Below are 15,835 nucleotides of genomic sequence, written 5' to 3' on the forward strand. Positions count from 1 at the left end.
ACCCAACCGCCTGACCTCAGCGACACCTGGACCGGGGAGGAGATGGCCATCGACCAATCATCTCACAATATTTTGCATGCTTTAATATTCATATTGTGTTTCTTTAAAACTGGGCAACCCGGAAGAATGTGTCGTCTTTTGGTGGTCACAAAAACGCACGAGTTCTAGTGTGAGGGACCCGGGACCCAGGCCTGTATTAGTGCGCTTTGTCAGGAATAAACACTTGGTAAATTTGGTCTGATTGATCTACTGGTCTTCTCTTTGACAGAACGAACTCGCAAAATTGTTAGGTGCGCCAGTGTGTGGATTAGGACATAGCAATTTATGTGTTAAGTGTTGATCGCAATTTGGAGTCAGATCAATAACTAAAATCCGTAACCTAACACCGCGCACCCTATCAGTGTTGCGCCTACAATTATTTTTTTTTTTTTTAAAGAAAACCGTTGGTAACCTTACACGGTCAGGAGTAGCTTGCAGCTAGTCTTCAGCTCTGTTAACATATTTTTCATTTGCAGCTTGTTTGTTTGTTTGATCTGAATGCAAGAGTGACATTGGCAAAGTAAGGCAATCTATAGAGTGGCATTTTAAATGCACCACGTGAACCACTATCAGGATGTTACTTCCAAAAGTAGCTTTGTGCATGTCAGGTCTTCCATTAAGGTAGGCAGTGATTTCCTTCTTTTCAAACCTGTCTTATGGTTTATTTTTATTGTACTATATTAATTATTGAAGTGTGAACCGAGATAACAAGAGCATTAAACAACGTTTGATGGCGCCGCGGATGGCCGCCACGGTGAGTTGCTCTCTGTTTCTTTGTCTTATTTTGTGTGTTTTCTGTGTCCTCTGCTGTCCATCCCGGATCACTTTTACTAGGGAAGCACTGTTAAACATCGGTCAGTCTTCTTCTGGTATTTTCTCTCCTGTTCTCTCTGATTCAGACTGTTTGTTGGAGGTTTTAGCCGGAGCGGCGGTGCTATACAAGCTAGCGCAACGGCGGCGACGCGGAAAACGAGACGGAGCCCTCGTAAAGCTGAGGCAGAGAGGGCTGCCCTATCGTCAATTCATCTGGCGAATGTCCGCTCCCAGGCGAACAAGATGGACGAACTGCTGCTCCTCACTTCAAGGAACACGGACTTTAGCAGATCCGCCACGCTGTGTTTTGTTGAAACGTGGCTTAGCGAACGAACCCCCCAACCAAGCCGTGGAGTTAGCTGGGTTTCGGCTAACGCGTGCAGATCGCAGCGCGGAGCTCTCCGGAAAATAAAAGGGAGGTGGTCTCTGTTTCTACATTAATGAACGTTGATGTACTGACGTCACAGTGTTGAAAGAGTTTTGCAGCCCTCTCCTAGAAACGCTTTTCATAAACTGCCGGCCGTTCTATTCACCACGGGAGTTCTCCTCGATCGTCATGGCGGCTGTTTACATTCCACCACACGCACGTGCGAGTGAAGCCACGCAGATGCTGGCTGACCAGGACTCTCGGACCACTGTCTAGTTCATCTGATCCCGGCCTACAGACAGAAACTAAAAACTTCTAAGCCCGTGGTGAGGACTGTGAGGAAGTGGAGAGTGGAGTCAAGGCAGGACCTCCAAGCCTGCTTTGACTGCACCGATTGGAAAGTTTTTGAAGCTGCAATTTCAGACCTGCATGAACTCACTGACACCGTCACATCATACATCAGTTTTTGTGAAGATCTGTGTGTGCAGACTAAGACCTTCTGCACGTACAACAACGACAAACCTTGGTTTACACCGAACCTCAGGAGGCTGCGCAAAGTCAAGGAGGAGGCCTACAGGAGCGGTGACAGGGACCTGTTCAAGCAGACCAGAAACACACTGAACTGAGAGGTCAGGAAAGCCAGGAGGTGTTACGGGGAGAGCCTGGAGAGACACCTTTCTGCCAATCCTGATCCCTCAACAGTGTGGAAAGGTCTGCAGAGCATCACGGGCTTCAAGAAACAAACCCCCCGTCCTGTGGAGAGCCCAAGGCTTGCTAACCAGCTAAACAGGTTCTACTGCAGGTTTGATCGGTCCTCCCACACAACGAGACCTCCTGCAGCAGAATCTACACACTCACCTCCCCCCACAACTGCTCTGTCCATACCTCCATCACCGTGGTCACCGACTCTCTCTCTTTCAGAGGCCGCGCCCGTACTACAGATCCGCGAGGAGGAAGTGCGCCAGATGTTCCGGGAACAAAAGATCAAGAAGGCACCGGGCCCAGACGGCGTGTCACCTTCCTGCTTGAAAGTCTGCGCTGAGCAGCTGGCGCCCACCTTTGCACGGATCTTCAATCGTTCCCTGGAGCTGTGTGAGGTGCCCTCATGCTTCAAGAGCTCCACCATCGTTCCAGTGGCCAAGAAGCCCGCCATCACAGGTTTGTATGACTATAGACCTGTCGCACTGACATCTGTGATCATGAAATCTTTTGAGAGGTTAGTGCTGAACCACCTGAAGGATGTCACGGGCTTGACCCCCTCCAGTTTGCCTACCGGGCAAACGGGTCGGTGGATGATGCGGTCAACATGGGACTGCACTACATCCTGCAACACCTGGACACCCCAGGAACGTACGCCAGGATCCTGTTTGTGGACTTCAGCTCGGCGTTCAACACCATCGCTCCTGACATCCTCCAACAGAAGCTCATCCAGCTTGCGGTGCCTGCCTCCACCTGTCAGTAGATCACCAGCTTCCTGACCAACAGGAAACAGCGTGTGAGGCTGGGAGCATCACATCTGACACCCGGACCACCAATACTGGAGCCCCTCAGGGATGCATCCTCTCCCCACTGCTCTTCTCTCTCTACTCCAACGATTTCTTCGCAGGTGACTCGCCTGTGAAGCTCCTGAAGTATGCAGACGACACCACTCTCATCGGACTGATCCAGAACGGTGATGAGACTGCGTACAGACAGGAGGTGGAGCGGCTGGTCCACTGGTGCAGCCAAAACCACCTGGATCTGAACCCGCTCAAGACTGTGGTGACAGTGGACTTCAGGCGAGGCCCTTCACCACTTTCACCCCTCACTATCCGCAGTAATACTATTCTCTCCACAGACACCTTCAACTTCCTGGGAACCACAATCTCTCGGGACCTGAAATGGACCTGCCACATAGACTCTGTCCGGAAGAAGGCCCAGCAGAGGCTGTACTCCCTGAGACAGCTCAAAAAGTTCAACCTGCCGCGGGAGCTGCTGAAGACCTTCTACACTGCCATCATCCAGTCTGTCCTCTGCACCTCCATCACTGTCTGGTTTGGATCGGCCTCCAAACAAGACAAGCACAGACTGCAACGGACAATAAGGACTGCAGAAAAGATGATTGGAATCAACCTCCCATCTATCCAAGACTTGTACCTTTCCAGGACCAGGAAACGTGCAAGTAACATCTCAACAGACCCTTCTCACCCAGGTTGCAGTCTGTTTGAACTACTCCCCTCCGGACGGCGTCATAGAGCTCTGTACACTAAAACCAGCAGACACAGAGACAGGTTTTTCCCCCAGGCTGTTGCTCTGATGAACTCACACCACTCTTAGAGTCTCAGAGTCATTACTGTGCAATAACATCCTGCTCTCCACACCTTTTTTGAATTGTCTACACGGTTTGTACTATGTGTCCTCTCTGCATCCATTGCAGCCCAGTCATCCTAGAAGAGGGACCCTCCCATCTTTAGTCTCTTCTCAAGGTTTTTCATTTCCCCTAGCTGGAGTTTTGAGTTTTTCCTTGCCCTCTTGGTAGTTCAAGATCAGGGGATGTTTGAGAATATCTGCCATTTTTCACATGTCCTGAGTGTTGTTGTTCGTCACCTAATTGTTGAACAGAGGCTGTGATTTACCGAAGTCAAATTCCTTGTTTGGCACGCTCAAACATGGCGAATAAAAACTCTTGAATCTTGAATCTTTTACCATAACCATCGGCCAACTGATTGAATAGCAACATTAAAAGAAAAAAATCCTTTCATAGGAGTACCTTTTCTCCAGTAACAAATGAAGCAGCTACATTCAAGTACCTCATGATCAAACTCCATCATGAAAACACATGAAACTCCAGATGAAACATTTACGTAACTTTGGTGTGAATGTAATACAATAACATACCTGCAGGAAATATGCTTTCTATTGTATAATGAGCCAGAAAGATGATCATTATTTGCGTCTGATGTGTGACAGATTGAGAAAGGCAAAGGGATTGGAAGTGAACAGTACATGAGATATGAGCAGTCTGATAAAACTGATGGTTCAACAGACGTGGACAAAAAGCACGCACAAACATGCACACAAACACACGCGCACATGCACACACACACATACGCACCCCCACACGCACACACGCGCGCACACACACACAGCACGGAGGTGCTTGGAGTGTTGTCATAGCTGCAGGGCGACTTGCCCAACATGCCTTTTATCTTCTTTACTGGATAGCAGCTGCTACACTGTGTGCTTTACCAAATACTAACTAAGCAGCCCAAAGTCCCTCTGTGAAAATGAGTGCAGCTGGTGAAACTCATTGTGTGTACCTGGTGAATTTCATGCCAGCCATTTTCATCCTTGCAGCACACAGAGGCGTGATGGTTCAAAAGAAGCTCACCGCAACCTGGGTCTCCCCCCACAACTGCGCTGTGGTACAGAGGAGTCAGACCACAACTGTCCTTGTAGTCTGGAGATGCCCCCAGCTCCAACAGTGTCTGCAAAATGGGAGCAGGTGATGGTGTGAATGGCAAGTCCAAAACAAAAAGGACAGAAAAAAGGATATCTGAATTATTGAGAAAGGTATGTCAACCATTCCAGTTTCTGAGTCACAACTCTGAATTACAAACTGATATAGTCAGTGTTTTTAAGTGCAAAAGATAGGGCAGTTGTATACCAGACTAAAATATATTCTCTTAATAAATGTGATACTTATAAACCTCAGAAACTGAAATAAAGCAACAAATGTCATTCATAATAGTGTCGGGCCCATGGTGGTTTTGGGACATTTGCATGGACATTCATACTCACCCGCCTTGTGATTTTTTTTTACTTTGTGATGTTTCTGAACACGTTATATGCCGTTATATGCATATAGTACTGTGTGGTATCAGTGGCGAATATTTGGGGATTTCAATAAGGCACCTGGGACAACTACGGGGGTCCTCAGTACCCGGAAGTAGTTGACAGTGAGCGGGAGTTTCGCCGGGTCGTGACTGCCGCTGTTGTGTGTGTTTCAGTAAATGTATTATTTTAACAACAAACCCCGCATGCGTGTGTCACGTTCCTGCGTCACCTGACTTCCAGCCAAGCCCCAATCAAGGAATTGCCAGCACCTGCTACAGCTCGTTAGGTCCCCTAAGAGGTTAACTCTGTGTATTCTGCCAGTGGTTGTCAGTTCGGCTACTTACACAGAGTTTGTCTAACTTAACAAAGTATATATGTACATGTTGCTGTTTCTCCCACTTCAATACCTATCTGCAAGCGACCCAAACAATATTTGAAGAAATTACGAATCAAGTAGTTAAGCAGACTGTCATAAAAATTAAAATCAGATAGCGGTAGCATAGGCGCACTGGTTAGCACGTCCGCCTCACAGTTAGGAGGGCGCAGTTACGATTCCGCGTCCGGCCCTCCCTGTATGGAGTTTGCATGTTCTCCCCATGCCCGCATGGGTTTTTTCCGGACACTCCGGTTTCCTCCCACATCCCAAAAACCGGTTGAGCACTCCAAATTGCCCCTATGTGTGAGTGCGAGTGTGGATGGTTGTTCGCCTCTGTGTGCCCTGCAATCGGCTGGCAACTGGTTCAGGGTGTCGCCCCACCTCCTGCCCAATGACTGCTGGGATAGGCTCCAGCACGCCCGCGACCCTCGTGGGGACAAGCAATGGATGGATGGATACAGGTAGCATACAGGCAAAAAATTATGATCAGGGCTCCATTTGCCTACATTATGAAACTAGCCTTTTGTTGGTGTATTGACATTTTTGGTGGTTGCTGGGTTAAAATTATTACACTGATATTTTTTTTCTGTAAATGTTTATGTAATCCACTGTCTCATTCACTCACTCACTCACTCACTCACTCACTCACTCACTCACTCACTCACTCACTCACTCACTCACTCACTCACTCATCTTCCAAGCTGTTTTTTCCTCACGAGGATTGCAGGCATGCTGGAGCCCATCCTAGCTGCGGTAGGCGGGCTACACCCTGGACCAGTCGCCGGCCAATCACAGAACACACATACATAGACAAACAACCATTCACAGTGTGAATTTCACACTCACACAAACGGATAATTTTGAGTAGTCAATCGGCCTAAAATGTATGTTTTTGGAAAGTGGGAAGAAACCGGAGTACATGAGAAAACCGACGCAGGAATGGGGAGAACATGCAACCTCCACACAGGAAGGCCAGAGAATTGAACTCTGCACCTTTTAACTATGAGGCGGACGTGCTTACTAGTGCACCACCGTGCCAACCCAGTTCAATTATTTCAAACTTAAATTTGTTCTTACTGTACTGCAAATGTTCTTTGCAGAAAACTAACAAACCTAAAGCTTCCAACCGTCTTTTCAATACGGCAGTCTCCACAACTTTTACACCTCTTGCCACCTGCAAGCAATTGATCACTTGCTGTTTCAGATCTTAGTGAATCAGACCCAGTATGTTCTCTTACCGTGAGCGTAACCTGGTTCTTGGAACGTGCTGCTTTATGGAGGGCTGTCATGCCATCTTTGGCTCTGAAGTCCAAGTGAGCGCCTCCAATCTTAAGAACCTTGATCATCTCCACCACATTATCCAGATGTGCTGTCATGGTCAAGGGGCTCTCTAGAGGAGAAACAGGGAATAGGGTGTCATGGTGTTTTAAATAGTAGACATGTTACTTGGGTAAATCAACATGGTGTCAGAATTCTGGTGCACTTCAAGAGCAGCCAACTTGGCTCTTATGCAGGAAATGTTGCCCACTCTGCATCAAATGTAGGTTATCCCGGTAGGGCTCTCTTACCGTGAGCATGAGCTGATTCTTGGGAAGTGCTCCTTTATGCCTCCATAAAGGTTTTGAGTTTTTCTCTGCCCAGTTGTGAGGTTTACATCAGGGAATGTCAATCTAGGCTTTGGAGACTGTTGATATATGAAGCCATTTGAGACTATTTTGTGATTAGGGGCTACGCAAAAAACTAATACATTCACTTAAATGGGAAGTAAAGTCGAAGTAAAGTTTTTTCCACTAGCTGTCAACTGAAAATTATGTCACAGTTACTCACTGATCAGGTAACAACCAATCATGGCTCAGCTTGTGAACGTTACGTGACCAAATGCAGAAAGCAGATGACTGTTGATTCTAGTGTAATATTTGTAATATTACTAGAGTAATATTTGTAATTCTGCTCCTTGAATAGATCACTGCTAAAGTCAATGGGAATGTCAATTTTAGAACGAATAAGGACCTCTACAGGGCCGTTTCAAAAACTGCAGATGGATATAGTATGTGGGGTGGGTTTAAAGCAAACATGCCCAAAGTCCGGCCCGTGGTCCAAATCCGGCCGTGTCTAATTTTAGACCGGCCCTAAGCATCGTGTTATAAATTCAATACAGGGATGAGAATCTTCCGCGGATCTGCGGATTTCCGTGTTTTTTTCCGTCGGGAGTATCATTTTTGTGAATCGTGTAGAATTGGGAAAATTGTTTTTATAGGGGGGGCTGGCAGCAGTATTGCGACAACAGCTGAATTATTTTCGGCAGCATTTTGGCGCTACTTTCGTCACATCATTTGCATACTCATTTGCCTGATTAGCAAAAGTTTTAGCCAGCATGGCGAAGGTTTTAGAGAAAAAAGATGAGGATTGTGCCAGGGAAATAGACAAGTCGAACGGGATCAGGAACTGCTTCAGATGGGCATGGCTCGAGAGACGCTCTTAAAGCAATGCGACAGTGAGTGCCTGGCGCGCTGCGGTTGTGCGATCGGACTAAATTAAGCTCCCTGCGCAAGTTTGGACACCCTTGGTTTAAAGGTTGGAATGAGATTTTGGTAAAAGTGAGCAATAACTGCATATTTTTTGTGTGCTTTTGTGTGTCACCTGTAAGTTCCATGTTAGAAAATACCAATATTAAGTAATAATATGACAACAGCAAGACACCCATAAGAAAATCAAACTGCTTGAATACTATGGGTAATACTTGAAGATTCCTGTTCTAATTTGGTGTCGACTTACCACCAGTGTCACTGTCATTGTAGTTGGGATCGAGGCCTCTCTCTAACATCTTTGACACTTTGTCCACCTGATTGTGGAGTATAAGGTCCATGAACTTCTTCAGATTGGCCTGCATCGCCACAAAGGACAATAGACTATTAGAATCAACACAAATATTTGTCACTGAAAGCCTGACTTTGGTGTAGGCAGCATGTGTTCAGCGTCTCTTTGGTGAAGTGTGAATGGTTGTCTGTCTCTATATGCAAGTTCAGGGTGTACTTGTAATTCGTCTTTTGCGTATAGTCAGCTGGGATAGACTCCAGCTTTTCCTTGACCCAGCACATTGTAAATGGGATAAACAGTATTAGAACTGGATGAATTGACATATTTTGGTAAGTGTGAAAAAGCAAGTTAGGAGCCCAGAACTAATGGGAATAGAAGTTACATCACACATCAGAGCAGGGATTTAACAATAACAGAGGGATAAAAAAAGGATGTATTTAAAAAGGGAAACAAAAGAATTACTAAACGCAAGAAGCCAAGAATTTAGAGAGTGATGACAGAGTAGAATGGATGTTCGCTTTTTCCAGTTTTGTTCCCATTTGCTTTCATTCCAGGTCATGTGATAAAAATAGATAAGAGAACAGCTCCCTCAAGGACAGGAGAAAATGAGGAATGATATAGCAAAATAATATCAAAAGAATGAGTGGCAATCATTTCATGGACGGGGAGAGAAGATGGGTTGACTAGGACAAAAGGCAGAGAAGACTTCAGCATTTTTTATCCAAAGATCAAAATGAAATGATTTGTGCGGTAAGATCATTTAAATAATTCCCAGTTCCCGGAGGTGTGCTGGAGCCTATCACAGTGAGGGTGAGAGGCGGGAACACCTTAAACTGGTCGCCAGCCAATGGCAGGGCACAAATAGACAAACAAACATTTTGTCAGTTTGAGTTCAAGTGGTAAAGCTGAATGGATAATTGCAAAATGTCCTAAAAATTGCAATTGACCACAAATTGAAATATCTTTCACTGTGTTCAAATTTGGACATTGTTCCGTGGGAAGTGCCAGTTAGTGCCCACTAACTTCCAATATAGCACCTAGCAAGGCTAAATACAGCCCACTTTTTTTGTTTGGTTGTATGGTATATTTCTCAGACCCATGTACAGAGATATTTTTTCATCACAGTGCATGATGAGAAGGGAAGGAGAGAGCTTTATTTTGTTGACTGTATGGTAGGTTGCTGGGATATTTTCAAATGTGTGTTGAGAGCATGCACAGTCTTGATTTGTTTTGCTGTACAGCAATTAAAAAAAAAAGAGCATTCAAAGCATGTATCCTTCTGCCAGAAATGAACAAAAACTAATGTTTACGGAGGTTGCTTGATCGTTAGTGTGTGCTAAAAGTTTTACAAAATAACCCGAGAGCAAGAACATTCAGACCTCCAACAAGGCCAATCTGTTAAGTTAAAGGAGGCATATCATTCTAAAGCAACATTTTGTTGAGCTTTTAGCCATGATCAAATGCTAATTCCCCATTAAAAACACCCCAAGCGTGGCGTTTTCCTCCATTCACATATTTTTAAGCATTCCTGCTGATTTCTCCTTTCTAAGCACCAGCCCTGCCCAATCCAAGAAAACATCAGTCCTCATTGTATGACGTCGTAATGTGAGGAGCCACTGCTGACAAAAACACACACCTATTTTTTAGAGTAGCTGTCCATGCTTAACTTAAGTTGAAATGTAGATGTGATTTTGGTGCGTCAAATAAATTATCGACGAACCCCCTACAGTGTGCTCAAATACTAGTCATTGTTGTTTGGTGCGTTGAATGAGTTTTTGATGCTGATTGTCTGTCGTCAATGTAACACTTCCAATTTCACTTCATCCTATCACGATGAAATGAGTGTAGCATTTTTTTGTTGCTTCAAACGAAATTGACTTTGTATGGAAACGTGTCGAATGAAACGCTCAGCTTTGACCTACAGCATATTGTAGATAGCATTGGGTTTCAAGTCCCTTTGCGGTTCCTGCACAGTAGGTGAAGTCATGCACCAATGAGCTATAATACGCCAGTAAACTAAGAGAAGAAGATTTTATAGAAGACGAAAAGGTAGACAAATGAGAACAGGATGAAGAAGAGGAAGAAGATGGAGAAGACAAAGAAGAGGCGAAAGAAGACAAAGGAGAAGATATATTCAGTTTTTATTTTTAAACAGTATATTTAGAGATAAATCTCTGAATTCACTTCACTCTATCTTGAACAAGCTTATTTGGCCAAGCAAATGAAATGTGAGCACAGCAGTTAGGCTGCTTCTTAGATGTCACTGATGAGTCATTGCTTGTTTAATATCGGGAAATGTCAGGAGTTCATTGTCAAATTAATTAACTCAATGGTTTGTTTGATGTAGCTGAAATCCTCTCTGCAAAGAAAGTTTCTTCATTCATCACCTTTCCTTTAACAGTACTGGAGAATGGCTCTCTATCGGATCAAGGCACGAAATATGTCAAATCTACCCACGCCTTGGCTTTCTTTAGCATATACTGCTCAGTGTCATAGGGAATATGAGTCAATCCCATCTGATTTAGGGCAAGAGTCAGGGTGCACCCAGGACTGATCATAGAGTAGAGCTACTGTTCACTTTGCTAAATAAATAAATTAATAAAAACTGAGTATATTCAGTTCAAATCCAGGTAAAAATTGTTTCCACTCTGATGATTATTACCGTTCTAAACACACACATTGTGATGTGCAAACTCGTTTTGTTATTTGGTTCACCTTCTTCTGCAGTTTTTCCTTTGTCCAGTTGTCATCTTTCCTACTCTCATAAAAATGAATTTGTGTGTAGATTTACAGTAACTGTCAGACATTTTCTGGTATGCCAAAAACAGCCAGTGTCCATAAACATTTTCAACTTGGCCGCACAACGCGATTGTTTTCACTGTGGGATGGATAGCTGTCTAAGGTGAGCCTAAAACAACTAGGCAGAGGAAACAGATTCTTCAAATGGTTGAACACACTTGACTTTTACTCTTGTGGGTGGAACAGCGATGCAGTGTTAACGTGCTCTGCTGCTGGAGCTGGCAAGGAAAAAGAGACTCCTCCTGAGCAATAGATGAAGCACGGGTTTTGATAACGCATCGCACTGCCAACAAAAAATGAGCACCATACACTAAATGTATTTGGAGTTTCTGAGCATAAGCATACATCCCGTTTACTGACAATATAATAAGTGTAATACTAAATAGGTTAAATAGCATAATACTTGTGGTGTTTCTTTGTAAGGCAAGGCATTACAGTTTTATTTCTACAGCACATTTGACATTTTATACACAAGGCAAATCTTACTAGAAAGTTGAAACGAATAAATTCAATTCAATTCTTACTTTGACAACATTTAGAAACATTAAAAGAGGTTTTATACATTTTGAAGTATTGAAATAAAAGTGACTTCCTACAATGTCTAAAAGAAAAGAAAAGATTAACATTGTTTAGAGGACCTGAATCAAATGTATGGGAAATGTTTTAAGCCTGTTTTTTGAAGCATGTACACTCGGGGGTGATTTAACTTCTGTTGTTATATTATTGCATTTGTGTGCAGCATAACAGCTAAATGTAGCACCACCATGTTTACTCTGAACTCTGGGTTCTACACTGTTATTTGACCCAAGTCTGCAGACCTAAGAGCTCTACAGTGTTTATATTATATCAGGACCCAAACAATTATGTATTTTATAGATCGTCTCTTCATTTTCTACCGGTTATCCACAGTTGGGTCAACTCCAAGTCCCTCCCGGATGACTGAGCTTCTCACCCTATCTCTATCTCTTACCCTATTTCTTTGAAGCCATCCAGAAGTCATTTTTCCATGGCCTCGCCGAATTCCTCCCATGCCCGAGTTTTTGCTTCAGCGACCACCAAAGCTGCATTCCACTTGGCCATTTGGTACCTGTCAGCTGCCTTTGGAGTTCCACAGGCGTTAAAAGGCCCGATAGGACCCGATGGAGGCGCAGAACATGGATCACTCACACACAATTGCCCACGTGAGCACTGAAGTTACCCAGCAGAATGAGTCTCCAGAAGGAACACTTTCCAGCACTCCTTCCAAGGACTTTTATCTGAACTGAACTGCTGTTTGGCGCATATGCACAAACAACAGTCAGAACCCGTCCTCCCCACCCGAAGGCAGAGGGATGCTACCCTCTTGTCTACCGGGGTGAACTCCAATGTACAGTTGCTAAGTTGGGGAGCAATAAGTATGCCCACACCTGCTAGGCGCTTCTCACCATGTGCAACTCCAGAGTGGAAGAGTCCAACCCTTCTGGAGAGGACTAGTACCAGAGCCAAAACTGTGCGTAGGTGTGTCCAAGTATAACTTTTCTGCCTCTCACACCAGCTCAAGCTCCTACCCTGCCAGAGGTTCCACGTCCCTAAAGCTAGCTTTCTGTAGCCAGTGATCGGACCACCTTTGGCGGGCGCCCAGCTCTCTCTGCACCCGACCCCTCTGGCCCCTCCTACCTACAGGTGGCAAGCCTACAGGAAGGAGGAGTCACGTTAACTTTACGGTCCCGTGAGTGAGGGCCCAACCTTCCAGCCCCAACTACAGGCCTGGCCTCGGTGACCCACGCCCAGGCAAGGGAAAACAGTCCATTCTTGTCACTCATCACGAGGGATTTTGTGAGTCATGCTTCATTTGGTCCCTCACCTAGGGACCTGTTTGACATGGGTGACTCTACCAGGGGTATAAACCCCAAGACAACTACGATCATTGGGGCACATAAACCCCTCCACCACGATTAGGTGACAGCTCATTAAGTTTAACTTTGCATTAATTTTCTTTAGCTTCTGTTCCATTTATTGTCTGTGGCAGAGTGTGCGGAACCTTCTACAAAAAGGGATTTGTGTTATTCTGCGCTTTTTGAATTTTAGAGTTCTGCTTGCTTACATCACTTATACTCTCCCTTGTCATTCTTTTTAATTGACTGAGACACTGCTTTAAGGCCCAGCCCATTTAAGCATTTCAAATTAGAGAAATTTCAGATATTATATTTTCAAATAATTTTAAAATGATGCAATTTACGTGGCTTTCTGATTGAAAAATGTCAAGGTTTGTTTGTAGTTTGAGGAAATTGGCCTGGTTACTGAATCAGTGGCCCTATGCATGCTGCAGAAGTGACCTGGTAAATCTAAAACAGTTCAGACTGATTTGTACAGTTTTACGCAACTGCTTTATACATGCATTAAACTTCAGGTTTGGAGCTATTCTAAAGTGATATCCAAGTATTCAAAATCATTGACAACCCCTATTTTATTTGTGTGAGTTGTGAGGGAAAAAAAAACGTTCGTCCACATCGACAAACACATCAATATCTTTTTGTTGTAGTTCAGAGTTAAATGACTCCTTTAGAGACATTAAAATAGCAACACACTGTCAGCGTATGATCACTGAGGCTTGATGTGTTGTTTACTGCTGATACGTAAAACACTCTGCAATCAGCAAACTACTGCTGTTCCATGTCTTTGCAAACACTTAGCAATAATTTTATGCATAAACAGAACCAACTTAGTCCCAAAAATGATCCTCACTCAACGTGCAGGTGGAAAACTGGTACAAAAACCCCAATCGTTCAGTAGTGGAATTCTTGATGAGGAAAATGGTTGAATCAGAAAATTTGTCATCTTCCTTTGTAGCAGTAAAATGCAACTGGATTAACCTGAATGCTAAATATTATCAGTAAACTCTTATTTACTTTTTTTGATAGAGCTTTTTATTCAGTTGCATCAACATTCTTACCTTTGTATGAAGTTTGGCAATTTGTTTCTCATCCAAATTCGGCTGCCTGTAAACTCGGCTCTTGTAGCGAAACTGTAATGCCAAAGACAAACATTAAAACATAAAACAATGAATCTCTACAGAAAATCAATGGGTCAAATTAGATGTGTAATAGAGTTGCAACAGTTGCAATGTCAAATTATCATACTTTCACCAAGAAGTAAAGATGTCACGTCTCGTCCCCAACCGTTCCACTATGTGTCTGTTGTCATGGTTTTTGTCTGTGTGCTCGCCCCTCCCCCCTGTGTGCCCATGATTAGTTTGATTATTCTCACCTGCCTCTTGTTCCCTGTCGTGTATATAAGTCCTGTCTGCCCCTCACGCCCCGTCGAGTCATGGTTGTCTTGATGCCTTTTTGGTTCCTGATGTCGTAATGTTGTTGTCACGCTTCATGTCTTTTTGGTTCCTGTCGTTTTCAAGTCTGTTTCGGTTAGTCAGTCAGTCATGTTATCGTTTTGTTAAGTTATGTCAGTTTGCCGAGTCTGTCATTTGAGTTCCTTCAATAAACCCTGGTCCAAGCTGCACTTGGTCGCCCTGTTCCATCCGATCCGTGACAGATCCGATCCCTCCACCACCAGCGTCGCTGGACCCACGACCGTCGCCAGACTTCGATCCAGTTGCGCCGGACCCGCGATCGTCCCTGGCCCCACTCCCACTGCTGCGGCGCGCGATGGCTCTTGCCGCTGCACACAGCCCCGCCTTCCGAATGCTGCTGATTGCGGTAGGACTTCCAGAGTTGCCGCCGATTGCGGTACGGACTTACAGAGTTGTCGCCGATTGCGGTTCATGTTCCCTGAATTCCGCCGATTGCAGTTCTGACTCCCCCGAATGTCGCCGATCGCGGTTCTGAGTCCCCCGAATGCCGCCGATCGCGGTCCTGACTCCCTGAATGCCGCGATCGCGGTCCTGACTCCCTGAATGCCGCCGATTGCGGTTCTGACACCCCTGAATGCCGCCGATTGCGGTACGGACTTCCAGAGTTGCCGCCGATTGCAGTCCTGACTCCCTGAATGCCGCCGATTGCGGTTCTGGCTCCCTGAATGCCGCCGATTGCGGTTCTGACCCCCCCGAATGCCGCCGATTGCGGTTCTGACTCCCTGAATGCCGCCGATTGCGGTTCTGGCTCCCTGAATGCCGCCGATTGCGGTTCTGACTCCCCCGAATGCCGCCGATTTCGGTTCTGACTCCCCCGAATGCCGCCGATTGCGGTTTTGACTCCCCCGAATGCCGCCGATTGCTGTACGGACTTCCAGAGTTGCCGCTGATTGCGGTCCTGACTCCCTGAATGCCGCCGATTGCGGTCCTGACTCCCCTGAATGCCGCCGATTGCAGTTTTGACTCCCTGAACGCCGCCGATTGCGGTTTTGACTCCCTGAACGCCGCCGATTGCGGTGTAGACTCCCTGAACGCCGCCGATTGCGGTGTGGACTCCCCGAATGCTGCCGATTGCGGTTCTGACTCCCCCGAATGCTGCCGATTGTGGTTCTGACTCCCTAAATGCTGCCGATTGCGGTCCTGACTCCCCCAAATGCCGCTGATTGCGGTCCTGACTCCCCCGAATGCTGCTGATTGGGGTCCTGACTCCCCCGAATGTCGCCGATTGCGGTTCTGACTCCCTCGAATGCCGCCGATTGCGGTTCATGTCCCCAGAGTTGCCGCCGAGCGCGGTTCATGTCCCCAGAGTTGCTGCCGAGTACGGTTAGGACTTTGCCATGGCCGGTGAGGCCATTTGGACTGGTGCGCTTAACCCCTGCCCTCCCGTTCTCTGCGTGGGCGTTGCGGTTTTTTTAGGACGTCGGGAGCCGTCCCTTCTGCTGCACTTGGTCGCCCTGCTCTA

At 45.6% G+C, this 15,835-nt stretch overlaps 1 protein-coding gene across 7 annotated transcripts in view; it reads right to left on the reverse strand.

The window, feature by feature from the left end:
• The window catches only part of LOC148400041 (SH3 and multiple ankyrin repeat domains protein 2-like), a 267,857-nt gene that overhangs the window by 180,035 nt on the left and 71,987 nt on the right, over positions 1 to 15,835 (reverse strand). For 5 of the 7 annotated variants that reach the window (XM_088371807.1, XM_088371808.1, XM_088371805.1 and 2 more), the window contains 4 exons: positions 13,960 to 14,031; positions 8,187 to 8,295; positions 6,650 to 6,801; positions 4,519 to 4,686 (listed from right to left, as the gene is read on the reverse strand). In XM_088371807.1, the coding sequence (XP_088227933.1) occupies positions 4,519 to 4,686; positions 6,650 to 6,801; positions 8,187 to 8,295; positions 13,960 to 14,031 (501 nt within the window). Of the gene's footprint in view, positions 1 to 4,518; positions 4,687 to 6,649; positions 6,802 to 8,186; positions 8,296 to 13,959; positions 14,032 to 14,146; positions 14,189 to 15,835 lie in introns of those variants that run through there. The other 2 variants (XM_088371810.1, XM_088371811.1) reach the window with 2 other exon arrangements.

This window comes from Syngnathus floridae, chromosome 3 (assembly GCF_059516105.1).
Source record: "Syngnathus floridae isolate MCC-2025c chromosome 3, RoL_Sflo_1.0, whole genome shotgun sequence".
Lineage (NCBI taxonomy): Eukaryota > Metazoa > Chordata > Actinopteri > Syngnathiformes > Syngnathidae > Syngnathus > Syngnathus floridae.